This window comes from Callorhinus ursinus, unplaced genomic scaffold (genome assembly GCF_003265705.2).
Source record: "Callorhinus ursinus isolate GAN/ISIS: 27379988/994484 unplaced genomic scaffold, GSC_fseal_2.0 scaffold5, whole genome shotgun sequence".
Classification (NCBI taxonomy): domain Eukaryota; kingdom Metazoa; phylum Chordata; class Mammalia; order Carnivora; family Otariidae; genus Callorhinus; species Callorhinus ursinus.
In genome coordinates this window covers 46347938-46361929 of record NW_027397067.1, presented here as the reverse complement: position 1 = coordinate 46361929, position 13992 = coordinate 46347938, and the positions used below count along the sequence as shown (strand labels likewise).

Sequence of the window (13992 nt, the reverse complement as noted above, 5' to 3'; positions counted from 1 at the left end):
ATATATGAATTATATTTTAATGAAGCTATTACAAAAAAATAAAATCACCAAAACATTAGAATAATTTAAAACCTACACATTTGGGTTCAAGTTACGGTCTTTGTGATTCTTAGGTTGTTTTTTTAAACCTCATGAGATTATTTTTAGAGGGAAAGGCTGCATAGCATTGTTGTTAAAGAGCAAAGGCTTTGGAATCAGACCTGGATCAACTTGTGGCTTCAACACTTTAAAGCTGTTTGTCTTTGAACAAATTATCTCACCTCTGGAAGTCTCAGTTTCCTAGACTGTTGGAAATAATACCAATCTCTTAGGGGTATTGTTAGAGGCCCATAGTTAAGTGTGCAATAAGTGTTAGCCACACTTGATGAAAAAACAATTGACTTATTATTGGTGTGGTTATCTGAAACAGGGATAAACAAGTCTTCTGTGAACAGGGCACAGTGCGGAATGATTGCATGCAGAGAAGATATTTCAACAAATATGTACTGAGTGGCAGGCACTCAGTAGAGGGGTGTGGGGGTTGGGGGCAAAATGAGATGGATCTCTTTTTTTTTTTTTTAAAGATTTTATTAATTTGACAAAGAGAGCACAAGCAGAGAGGGAGAGAGGGAGAAGCAGGCTCCCTGCTGAGCAAGGAGCCCGATGTGGGACTCGATCCCAGGACTCTGGGATCGACCCGTGCGGAAGGCAGCCACTTAATTGACTGAGCCACCCAGGCACCCCAAGATGGATCTCTTTCAATCCCCAGGAATTTACTGTCTGCTAGGTGTCACTGAAGGTAGTGGGCACACCTCTCTGTACCGATTATTTTATTTTATTTTATTTTTAAATATTTTATTTATTTGACACAGAGAGACAGCCAGAGAGGGAACACAAGCAGGGGGAGCAGGAGAGGGAGAAGCAGGCTCCCGGCCGAGCAAGGAGCCCGATGCGGGGCTCGACCCCAGGACCCCAGGACCATGAGCTAAGCTGAAGGCAGACGCCTAACGACGGAGCCACCCAGGTGCCCCTGTACCAATTATTTTAATATTATTATGGTTTTAAGATAGCAATTTTTACCCAATATACAGGAAAAATAGGAGAGGCCAATGAAAGGAATTCATAGGAAGGTACACTAGAGAAGATGACACTCGAGCTGAGTATTGAAGAATGAGGAAATTTTGCTTGAAAAAGGCCAGAAGGGCTTCCCTGGCAGCAGAAACAGTGCAAGCAAATAAAAAAGCCCATTTATAGGTCAGCTGTCAAATTTACATCTCCTAACTTCCAGGCTTCTATATCAACTGCAAATTCAGAACCTTCACTTGTAAGGCTCATACACTTCTTAAACTCTCCCCCACAACATGGCCCACTCACAACTTTTCCCATCTCGGATGATGGCAACCCCATTCTTCTGGTTGCTCATGCCAGAATCCTTGGAGTTATTCTCAGCTACTTTTTGTTTCATGCCCACAACCAACTTGTCAGGAATCCCCTTGGCTCTGCTGTTAAAATGTATGCAGGATCTGAGTTTTCTCAAACCTGTTACTGCTACCACCCTGGTCTGAGCCACTGTCAATTCCTGTCTACTTCTGCTCGTGCCCATCTACATTCTCTAGATAGCACCCGGAGTGAGCCTTTTCAAATAAAAGTACGATCATAGTACTTCTCTGCTCAAAACTTCTATGGTTTGTATTTCACTCAGGATGAAAGTTGGGATCCTTGCAAGGGCCGACAAAACCCTTCCATGGTTTTTGGCCTCACACCTTCCCTTGCCTTTCTAATTGCTTCCACTACTCCCCCTTGATTTCATTTGGCCCTGTGATTTTGTTTGGTCCGAGTAGTGGTTTATAGTTTTATTTTTCTCTTTGACTATGTACTATTGACAAGGCAGGGACTATAACTAGGCAGATGTACCGGTTCCTTGCTCTATAAGCACCCATTGTCTGACTCCTTGCTTGCTCAAGCATTCACACATACCTGCAGTACCCTGCCAGGCCTTGGATGTCCCCCACTGTGTAGGAGGCAAATGTGGAGCCACTGAAGGTTTTAAGTAGGCCATCTTCGTATTTAGAGAGATTGTTTCACTTTCAGCACAGGAAATGGATTTAAGGGGAACCCCACTGGAAGCAAGCAGGGGAAGAGGGACAAGTTAAGGAACTTTTTATGACACTCCACATGGGAGCCTGTGCTTAGGGTATGGTTGTTCATGGGAGTGGAGAGGAGATTCCAGACTCCAGAAATACTTTACCGTAGAATTGGCAGGACCTAAAACTGGCAGGACCTTACTAAATATGGTTTTCTGGCTTGAGTCACCCAGTAGATGAAGGTACCACTTACTGAACATGGGATATATGCAGAAAGATGACATTTGAAGATAAGGAATGGGGGGAAAATGTAGATTTCCTTTTGGATATTTTGATTTGGAAGCATCCAAGGAGGAGCCACCGCTGTGTAGGTGCAGCAAGCAATTGGATTTAGGGTTCCCAGGAGCAGGGAGAGCCTGAGGTGGAAATCTGGACTAGAAATTTGACTATGACTTTTCTAAAAATCTTCTTTTTCTCCTTCCTCCTTTCCCTCCCCTTCCTCTTGATTAGAATTTTTGAATTTCCCCCTCCTCTTGATTTTCATTTTTCGAATTTCACTTTTTACTTCTATCATAACTTTTCCTGGAACACACACTACGGACATCGTCGATTTATTGTTCTTGTCAACGACCTCCTCGGGTAATTTTTAAAGCTTAGCTATCTTGAAAAGGCAGGAGCCCTAACAGATTGAAACAAAAACGTGGGGGCAGATCTCGTTCCTAAAGCACACGAATATTTGACTTCTGATGTAGGCATTTCCTACAGCTGGGGATGAGCTCAGGCGCTGTGTGTGACTATGTCTTCCTTCCTTCCTTTTCAAGGAAACTCCTGAGGCCCGACTCCCCTTTCTTCCTCCTCTTCTCAGGACCAGCCCTTCGAGCCCTGTCTCCCGCACGCGCTCGCCGGCGGGTCATTTCTAGCTAGTATTCACCGAGTTTCCTGGACGGTGCAGCCACGGTCTTGATGCGCGGGAACAGGCCGGAGCCGCGGGCACCACAGGCACGAGGCCCGGGCGAGTCGGGTCTCTCTCCCGGGGAGGCCGTGCGGGTGCCCCGGCTCCTGGCGGCGGCGTCCGCCCCTGCCCCGGAGGAGGAGGAGGAGGACTGGCTGCGGCGGCCCGGGGCCCCCGGGAAGGCGCGCGCCGCCGCCCGCCTGGCCCGCATTGTCTCAGCTCCATAGCAACTCGGCGGCGTCGGCGTGCGCTCCGGCTCTCGCTCCCGGGGAGAGACGGGCGCTGCCGGGCGATGGCGCCCTGACGGCCCAGCGCGGGGGACGGGCGCGGGCAACGGCGGCGGCATGCCCCAGAAGCGGCTCACCGCAGGTCGGTACGGCGGCGGGGACCACACACCCGCCTCTGGACTTGACTTCTTGCCCGGGCACCCCGCTTCCACACTTTCCAAACTCTGGCTCCCCTGCGCTTTCTTAGCATTTTATTGCGAATTTCACCAGCTCCCTCTACCCCCCCTCCGCCCCCGGCGACCCCCGTTTGCATTGCCTCATTGGCACCGTCTTATTTTGTCTTGCTTAATTCTCCGTTTTGCAGCCGGAATAATGGAAGCCTACAAGGTTAACTTCAGGGTCACAGTGAATTAGTGACCAAGCTGGATTCCAGAGGCCTTTCCTCCCCACTTCCACCTTGAATTCCAACTTAAAATTCAATCCATGTGCAGAGAATGAACGGAGGGCCAAAATTTTACTGAGCCTGCCCATGTATAAAGCAGGGCTAGGTGCTGTCTCAAATTATTTCATTTACTTTAAAAGGAAATCAGATTTGAGTGAGATAATGTCATATTTTATCTTGTTTCAGAGCCACCAGATATTACAGAAGAAGGATTTGTAAGTACAATTTTAGAGGGCTAATTTTCCCTCTTGGCTTTTTAAAATCATAGATTGTAGAAAAAAGCTGTATATTTTCTTTTCTCCTTTTGCCAAATGAATATAATAGAAGCTTCGGCTCGGTAACAGTGGTGCTGAGTACAAGCATTTTTACATTCTTTAACAGGTACATTTTTAAGAAGAGGCCAGTTGATTTATATGGTGGATGTTTTTACATAAATGACCTCATTTAATTTCTCTAAACTCTTTCATGACTCTGTGAGAGGTAGGTTTTATCTCCATGGTTTCATTGTGATGTGGCGCTGCAGTTCCTGGTTGTGTAAACATTAGTAGATGGCGCTGATTGATAACAAGTGGTCAATTTATAGTTATAATTACTTTAAAAATGTACTGAATGTTTCAGGTCAGACTTCTGCTGAGTTGAGTAGTAATAAGTCCTTTGCCAAATAGGTTATACCCTTGATCATTTAAGTGAGTGCTTTATTTAGGATGGGTTCTATTGTAACTTGTTGGATATTTAAGGAACTTGCTCAAAGTTAAACAACCAGATAGGAGATAGTAGAAACTATTTCCTACTAAGGTTGGAATTTGATTCTAAGAGCCCTAACCACTGTAGGGGCCAAGGGCAGGCTGCCCTATGATGGGCCACTTTGGCATGAGGATTATTTTGAGTTAAAAACAGTTAAAACCCAGCAGATTGAGGAACAGCTCTTTATCTCTCCTGCAACCGCCTAAAAAGAATTTAGGTAGAGGATCCAGGAAGAGAACTGTCACCACAGAGAACGGCATTATGGTATGAACAAGGTACGGCAGACGGGGAAGAACCTGGCAAGGCCTGTTTTTTTTTTTTTAAATAAAGATTTTATTGATTTATTTGACAGAGAAAAAGAGAGAGAGAGAGAGAGAGCGCCGAAGCGGGGGGGGGGGGGGCGGCAGGCAAAGAGAGAAGCAGACTCCTCACTGAGTGGGGAGCCGGATGCGGGGCTCAATCCCAGGACCCTGGGAGCAGGACCTGAGCTGAAGGCAGACGCTTAACCACTGAGCCACCCAGGCGCCCCTGGCAAGGCCTGTTTGATCCAAGTCCCCCATGTCCCATGGGTTCCCAGTGGCCCAGCCCACATTGGCTTACCAAACACTTCCTCTTTTTCATCCTCCTGTGAATTGCACTGTTTCCCTTGGAACTCCCAGACCCCTACCCCTTCTCCTTGAGTCAGAAGGACACAAAGTCCTCATTTTGCCTATCTTTGGAATTTCCATGCCTTTGTGGATTCCCCATATGCACACTATTAAATCTGATCTTCTCCTGTTAATCTGTCTCATGTAAATGCAATTCTTAGTCTAGCTGGAAGGCCTTGAGGGCAGAGAAGAATTTTTCCTCCCCTTCACCACTTCTCTGTGCTATTTGGCTTATGTCTTCCAGCACTTATTTCTCTTGTTGGCCAATTACCTTATTTGCTTTTGGCTTTTTATTCAACAAACATGAGTGCCTCTATATTCACAGTGCACTACTAGATGCTGAAGATAAGTCTCGAAAAGTTTACAGTCTAGCAGGGAGGGGCTGTGAAAGGAGAGGGTGAGGGGCTGCATCTGCTAGCACCTTCATTTTCACCCTTCTGGACCTTTGGTCCACTACTGAGAGAGAGAGAGAGAGAGAGAGAGAGAGCGTGACAGACAGACAGACATCAAGATGGAGACACAAACAGCATGCCAGAAACCCCACCCGTCTTCTTGTTGCCTTGGTGTAACCCTGGATAGTGGCAGATTTCTTTAAACTGCTTTCAGAACTGTTCTTCATTCCTGCAGGAGGTCAGCATTTCTGGAGCCAATCTTTCCCATACAATTCCACCATAAATTCTCTGAGGGGTACTCAGCAGCCTTGCATTTAACCATTTGAGTAGCCTGCTGACCCCTCAGGTCTTTGTAACTGTTGGTGAACTCATAACAGCTCCAAGACTCTATTAGCCACCCCTCTTTCTCTTGGTGTCTCTGATACCACCATCTCCTGGTTTCCCATCTCTCTTGTTCATGTCCCCATTTCCGGCTTCTCTTTTCTTTTGCCCGTGAAAGTGTTGACCCTCTTCAGGACTCTGTTCCACAGACTACTTCTGGGGGAGCTCTTCTTCTCCTGTAGTTTTAGCTGCTCTTGTTTCCCAGAGCTTCCAGATCTATACGTCTCCAACCCAGACACCTTTTCTGACGCCAGCACCCTATATCCGTTGGGTTATGGGGCACCTTCCTCAGCTGGATGTCCCTGCATCACCACCACAGTCCCATTCCTATTCCACACTCTCTTTCTCAGGAATGTGATAAAGTGAGCTTCTCTCTCTGCTCCCCGCAGCCCCCTGCTGTTTTTCTTCCTCTTTTTCTTGTTTTGGTTCATGGTGCCACTGGCCATTCAGTCGTCCAAGAGGCCAGAACTTTCTTCCCTTTTCTTCACCTCCCACCTGCAATCATTTACCAAGTTCCTTTCCTATCCGGGTCTTTTTCTCCAGCCTCACAGCTACTGTCTTATTTCAGGCCCTCATCCGGGCCTGGACCCTGGCAGTAGTCCTAACTGATATCACTACCTCCAATATTCCCTCTGTCAACTCCAATTTTTCTTGGCCTAAAGCTTAAAGTGCAAACTCATGTGCATTGCCTGCGCTGGCTGATTATTGCTTTGCTCTGTCTGCCTTCAGACTCTCCCCCTCCCATCACTCCTGCCCTGGCTCCCTGGCTGTCAGATTGCTATTCACAATTTTAAAGAATTACCACGTTCCTTGATTGCTCCACTCTTTTATTAATCCTCCTATTTATTGAATGCTGACTACAGGCTAGTATTTAACCTCATTACAACTCCATCAGGTTGTTATTAATCACCCACGTTTCACAGATGAGGAAGTTGAAATCCACAACTGTTAACCAACTTGGCCGGAGGCCACACCTCTAGTAACTGGCAGAGCCGGAAAGTCAAACACCTCCCTCCAGCAATTCAGAATCTTTTCTATGGCTTTTTAGCCTTTTTTAACCTTGCGTCCCAGTACTTCCCGTGTGATAGACCATGTTCGTACTGTTTTGGGGATTATTAAGTACTTCCACATTTCTTCTGCTCCAGCCTTCTCGCCTTTGCCATGCGGTTCTGCCTCCGTTACCCTCCCCGTCTCTTTCCCAGTCTTGCACCCCCTTCAAGGCCCAGCTCACCTCAATGACAGCATGACCAACCTCACGCCGTCCGCACCGCCTTTGAACTCTGCAGCTTGCCCCAGAGACCAGTTGGTGACCAGCTCCTGCAATGCATGTGCTCACCCAGGATTATTGGTGGATTAAATAATTCATGCCTTGCACACATATTTACCTCAGTTTTTCAAAAATGTCAAAATAATTTTTTTCTCATTGATATTCTTAGAGAAATAATGTGGCAGAGCTCTCTGGCTCACCCAGATCGATTCTACCCTTTCCCACAATATATGCTAGACACGTTGCTTTCTAGATTAGACTACATTTTCCCAAGCAGGCTGCATGCCCCGCACGGAGCCCGATGCAGGGCTCAATCTCACGACCCTGAGATCATGACCTGAGCCAAAATCAAGAGTCGGATGCTCAAATGACTGAGCCCCCGGGTGGCTCTGTATTCATTAGACAGTAACTTGCCTCTGGTTACCATTATTCTACTTTCTGTCTTTAAAGATTCAACTATTCTAGGTACCTCATATAAGTGGAATCATACAATATTTGTCCTTTTGTGTCTGGCTTATTTTATTTAGCATTACATTTTCAAGGATCATCCATGTTGTTGCATGAATCAGAATTTCATTCCTTTTTAAGGCTGAATACCATTCCATGTATGTATATACCATATCTCGTTTATCCTTTGGTATGTCAATGGACATTTGAATTGCTTCACTTTTTGGCTATTATGAATAATGCCACTATGAACATGGGTGTACAAAATTCTATTTGTGTCCCTGCTTTCAGTTCTTTTGGGCATATACCCAGAACCGGAATTGCTGGGTCATATGGTAATTATATATCTAATTTTTTGAGGAACTGCCACACTATGCTCCACAGTAGCTACACTATCTCACATTCCCACCAGCAGCATACAAAGGTCCCAATTTCTCCACATCCCCCCCAATACTTGTTATTTTACTTTTTTTTTTTTTAAATTGCAGCCCACCTAGTAGATGTGAAGTGATATCTCATTGTGGTTTTGATTTTAATTTCTCTTATTGCTAGTGATGTTGAGCATCTTTTCACATGCTTATTGACTACTTGAATATCTTCTTTGGAGAAATGTCTATTCAGGACCTTTGCCCATTTAAAAAATGTGGATTGTTTATCTTTTTCTTGCTTATCAGATATATGATTTGCAAATATTTTCTCACATTCTGTAGGTGGCCTTTTCACTTTCTTTTTTTTTTTTTTAAGATTTTTAAAATTTATTTATTTGACAGAGAGATAGCGGGAGCAGGAACACAAGCAGGGGGAGTGGGAGAGGGGGAAGCAGGCTTCCCGCTGAGCAGGGAGCCTGACGCGGGGCTCAATCCCAGGACCCTGGGATCATGACCTAAGCTGAAGGTAGATGCTTAACGACTGAGCCACCCAGGCGCCCCGCCTTTTCACTTTCTTAATAGATGCCTTTGATGCACAAAATTTTAAAATTTTCATAAAGTCCTATTTTTCTTTTATTGCTCATGCTTTTGGTGTAATGTCTAAGAATCCATGGGCAAATACAAGGTCATAAAGAATTATCTTTATGTTTTTTGGGAAGTATTTTATAGTTTTAGTTCTTATGTTTAGGTCTTTCATCCATTTTGAGTTAATTTTTGTGTATGGTATAAGGTAAGGGTCCAACTTCATTCTTTTGCATGTGGATATTCAGTTTTCTAGCACCATTTGTTGATAAATAGTGTCCTTTCCTCACTGAATGATCTTAGCACCCTTGTTGAAAACCATTTGACCATGTATGAGAGGGTTTATTTATGGACTCTATTCCAGTGGTCTCTATCTCTGTTTTTTATGCCACACTGTTTTGATTACTGTAGTTTTGTAGTAAGTATTGAAATCAGGATATGTGAGTTCTTCAGATTTGTTCTTTTTCAAGATGGTTTTGGCTATTTGAGGTCCCTTGAAATTCCATATGAGTTTTAGGATGAGTTTTTCTATTTCTGCAAAAAATAACGTTATTGGGATTTTCGTGGAGATCTGTTATAATTAATGTTATGGGGATTTTGGTACTAAATCTGTAGATTGCTTTGGATGGTATTGTCATCTTAACAATATTGTCTTCCAATTCATAAACATGGTATGTTTTCCATGTATTTATGTCTTCTCTTACTACTTTGCAGCAAATTTCTTTGTAAATCGAATTCTTAATTTCCTTTTTTGGATGTAGGTAACGTTTTAATATGAAGTTTTATGGTTGAAATGTCTGTATGCAATTACTAATCTAGATTTTTTTAATGGTGATCTCTTAAAATTCTTGAATAGTCTCTATTGGTAAGAAACTGTTCGCCCAATAAGAGTTAAAAATTTTTAGACTGTTTTTTGTAACCATTCCAAATTGCAAGAATTGAAATTAAAATGTAATAGTTCTTCTCATGACAAATATAATGTCAAAATTTCTTAGGGTAAACAAATTGATTTAGAAATCAATAAAATGTTTCATATCAAATATTTCTAAATAATGATGAAACTATGTTGCAGTATATGCATACAGTTTTTGAGTGATCACCTTGTATCTAGCTTGGATACTACTACAGGCATACATCAGTTATCAATAGACAGAAATATCTGATATATGTGAAGGCAGAGATTTGAGGCCATCCTCTGCAGACTTCCAGGATCTCCCTTCCCCCCTTCCTCCAAGCTGTCAGCACCTTTGGCTGTGCATGGTTTTCTTGGACATCTCGAACAATCTCTTCTGGCAGCTTCATGGGACAGTGATATGCTCTACAGATAGCTAATAAATCTGTGTCCAGAGGCTTGAGCAACTCCTTGGCTATGCTCAGTGTCTTACAGAGGAGCGGTGGGTGTGGGATGTAACTCATCAATTGCCTTCTCCAGGGGAGGGAGATGGACACAAGGAGTCCCAAACCAGGTTGCTCACAACCAGACATCACGATCCTGGAAACTCCAGCCATCCCTGGCTGTGCCTGGTTGCCTTGAAGGCTGAAGAGGTCCACTTTGACTTGACCCATTAAATTCAATTGTCTATACACCACTGTTTTATTGCATTCTGGTGGAAAGCTCTGGTCTAGTGATTGGCTTGTTTAGAAAGGAGAAAAGAAAGACCATGTGTACTTAAGGAAAAAGCAGCAAAAATAGGTGCATCCTGGTAGGTGTAATTTTGGAAATATGGTCTGTCCTATTCACTGATTAATGAAAGCATTCTTTTTTTTTTTTTTTTAAAGATTTTATTTATTTATTTGTCAAGGAGACAGAGAGAGAACAAGCAGGGGGAGTGGCAGGCAGAGCAGGCAGAGGGAGAAGCAGGCTCCCCACTGAGCAAGGAACCTGATGTGAGACTCGATCCCAGGACCCTGGGATGATGACCTGAGCTGAAGGCAGACGCTTCACCGACTGAGCCACCCAGGCATCCCTGATGAGAGCATTCTTTTTTTAAAATTTTATTTATTTATTTATTTTTTATTTGACAGAGAGAGAGAGAGAGCACAAGCAGGGAAAGCAGCAGGCAGAGGCAGAGGGAGAAGGAGAAGCAGGCTTCCCGCTGAGCAGGGAGCCCATGAGGGGCACCATCCCAGGACCCCGGGATCATGACCTGAGCCGAAGGCAGACGCTTAAATGTCTGAGCCACCCAGGCGCCCCCCTGATGAGAGCATTCTTAATCTAAAGTGTATCAGTACAGGATTCTGCATCGGAAATTAGATGAATGGCTTTGTGTGTGAATGGCTTGAAAGGAAGTTGGAAACTTGGATTATTTTTCTACTTCTGCCATTAGCTAACTGTGATCCCCTTTACTATGTTTTACTTTCCACCTCTCTTTGCTCATGCATTTCTCTCTGCATTCTGCATTATTGCCTCTCATATAGGTATTTCTAATTAGAGAATTTGAAGTTATTTCAAATGCCATTTTTCTACTTGAGTCTCTTCTGATTCCTCCTACCAGATAGTATGTTTCCTTCCTTTGAGAGGAAACATTTAATATTGTAATTTTCTTTTGGTATGTATCATATTCTTTCTTGGACTATGGTTTATGTCTGTCTTTATCTTCTTTCTTTTTTTTTTTAAAGATTTTATTTATTTATTTGACAGAGAGACAGCAAGAGCAGGAACACAAGCAGGGGAAGTGGCAGGCAGAGGGAGAAGCAGGCTTCCCGCTGAGCAGGGAGCCCAATGCGGGGCTCGATCCCAGGACATTGGGACCATGACCTGAGCCAAAGGCAGACGCTTAACCGACTGAGCCACCCAGGCGCCCCTGTTTTTATCTTATTTCATCCTTCTTGTTTACAAGGTCTTCTCTGTGTATCTTGCATCTTTTAGAGTGGTGAACTAATTGTAGTTTATCTGATTTGAGGGTGCAGCAAAATAAATTTTTAAGCAAAAAAATTTTTGTCCACCATAATTAGCCAGCACATAGAAACTATTTTGCTTAACCTTCTTTCAGGAAGAAACTTGAGAAGTTTGGACTAAAAACGGAAAAGCTGACTTCACTTTCACAGATGGCACACCTGTAGCACATGAAAAAACAGGTTTCAAGTGTGTATTCAATTCTGAAAAAAACGTTCCTGCCTTCTCTTGCATCATTCAGCAGAGAATCTGTGTTGCAAATTTTGCAGTCAGGTCCATGAAATGATGTAATGGAGGAATTGATTGTAACTCAGTGTTCTTCTTGATTGTACCAGTAGTACAAACATCACCAGTTTATTGGTTATTTGGAATATATTAATACCAAATATGGCGACTTAGTTCATTTTAATATGGCCATGTGACTAGATTGTGGAGACTTACTAGAGGAACTGAGCTGCTTCTTCAGATCAAGGCCTTAAAAATTTATTTTTATTTATTTTTATTTTTTATTTATTTTTTTATAAATATTCTTTTGTGTTTTTTTTAAAAGATTTTGTTTATTTGAGAGAGAGAGAATGAGAGATAGAGAGCACGAGAGGAAAGAGGGTCAGAGGGAGAAGCAGGCTCCCTGCTGAGCAGGGAGCCCGATGCGGGACTCGATCCCCCGCGGGACTCCAGGATCATTACCTGAGCCGAAGGCAGTCGCTTAACCAACTGAGCCACCCAGGCGCCCTAAAATTTTTTTTTTTTAAATAAAGAGTTTTGAGAATAAAGGTTTTATTAAGATCCTTAACAAATAAAGATAAATAAATAACAAGTCAAGGGTTGAATAAGATTCTCATTATGACAAGATTCTGAATACATTGGACCAGAAACTTCAGTGGGAAGGTAATTAATGCTCATTTGTTTAGAGAAGTGCAAGCCTTCCCGTTAAAGTGCAACAGGAGGACAGAGCAAATGGCACTTGGAGACCATGCTTTCTTCTTTAAAGATTTTATTTATTTGAGAGAAAGAGAGAACAAGAACAAGAGGGGGTGGGGGGCAGAGGGAGAAACAGACTTCCCGCTGAGCAGGGAGCCCAACATGGGTCTCGATACCAGGACCCTGAGATCATGAGCTGAACTGAAGGCAGATGCTCAACCAACTGAGCCACCCAGGTGCCCCTCATGTTTATTTCTATTGTAGAACTCCCCTAATAGCAGAAGTGCTGATATTTCAGATGGGGAGAAGGTAAGATACAACTTCAGAAGAGAAATCCAGATTTTGATGTTTTTGAATACTTTGAGTTTCTGTAGTTGTTAATGCAAACCTGAGGGTGTGACTGAATGCCAAGGAAATGCCCTACAGGGTGGCTTGGTTTCAGGGGGACCCGAGGTTACTGAAAGCAAACTGCTCACCAGGGTGTCGGGGCGCTGCTGCTTGATGAAGGTTTGTGGATCAGAGGTGCCTGAGACTCTTAGTCCTTGCTGAGATGAGTTCAGAAATCGAGAGAAAACGCTTAGAAACTTTATGGTGGTTTGACAGTATGCCTGTATTTATTGAATTTAGTAACCAACAATTGGCCTTTTGTATTACATATATCTTTTATTTCATTTTCTAGTTAATTCATTCTTACTGTATTTTACAAGTTATTTGTCTGAAACTTAGGGATTAGGGAAAAAAACACAACAAAACATTACTTCATCACAGAGAGTTTAGAAATCACTGAGTTATAGTCTCTGAGAAGGGTGAGGCATCAGGAAATGAATATATGAATTTGAGGATTATCTAGAAATTTCTGGCTATGTGGCTGGCCAAATTCTAGGCAATATGTAGGTCCATCTGACTCTGTGAAATATATATTCTGTTTTAGAGGTGAAATTTAAAAATACAGTGCTATTTTAGAAAAATTAACAAGGGACTGTACTCCACCATCGTTATTAATTAAAAATACTCACGCTCCCCATCTGAGGATTTTTGATCATGAGCCCAGTAGTGCAAAGTCTGGCCACCCTTATTGTAGCACAGTGCCTTCTTCCATCTGGGAGCTCCTAAAAATATTTATTAAATTCAATTGATTTCTCCTAAGAGTTAGCAGAAAGTAGGTAGTTCACTAAATAAAGTCCAGAAAATTAAAGTCATTTTGAAAGGTAAAATTTGAGAGCTTATTAGCTGTAGAGAGCCTTCACCAAGTGTTATCTGCTTTGTTCTGCTTTATTAGATCTTTGTGAGTCAGAATATATTCTTTGAGAATGTATTACTGAGGCAGTACTATGAATGCGGAAGATTTATGAGATCCTAAGTTGTTTGTTGTTCTAATCAATTGAGATTTTTAGTAAACTAAATTCTTAGTTTGTTGTTGTTTTAAAAGTTCATAGATTTTCAGTAAGTTCCTTGATAGACATCCTGTGTGGTTGTTTATCACTCTATTCCAATTGCACTACAGATACTTAAAGAAAGTACCCTGAAAAATGTATTTTCCAAGTTAATATGCTGCAGTATCTTCCTTTTACTGCAACACTATACTCAACAAATTTTTTAAATTGACCAATATAAGAAGAAAATAATCAGCCATATGGAAATAATAGCATCGTGACATATTGTC

General features: G+C 42.7%; 1 protein-coding gene across 12 annotated transcripts in view; it reads left to right on the top strand.

The window, feature by feature from the left end:
- Window positions 1-3273: 3273 nt before the first annotated feature.
- The window catches only part of RGS22 (regulator of G protein signaling 22), a 119925-nt gene continuing 109206 nt past the window's right edge, over window positions 3274-13992 (top strand). For all 12 annotated transcript variants that reach the window (XR_012378273.1, XR_003207974.2, XM_073893032.1 and 9 more), the window contains exons 1-2: window positions 3274-3384; window positions 3871-3899. Coding sequence is in view for 10 of the 12 variants with exons in the window: in XM_073893032.1 (XP_073749133.1) it covers window positions 3360-3384; window positions 3871-3899 (54 nt within the window). In the remaining 2 variants the exon portion in view is untranslated. The remainder of the gene's footprint in view (window positions 3385-3870; window positions 3900-13992) is intronic.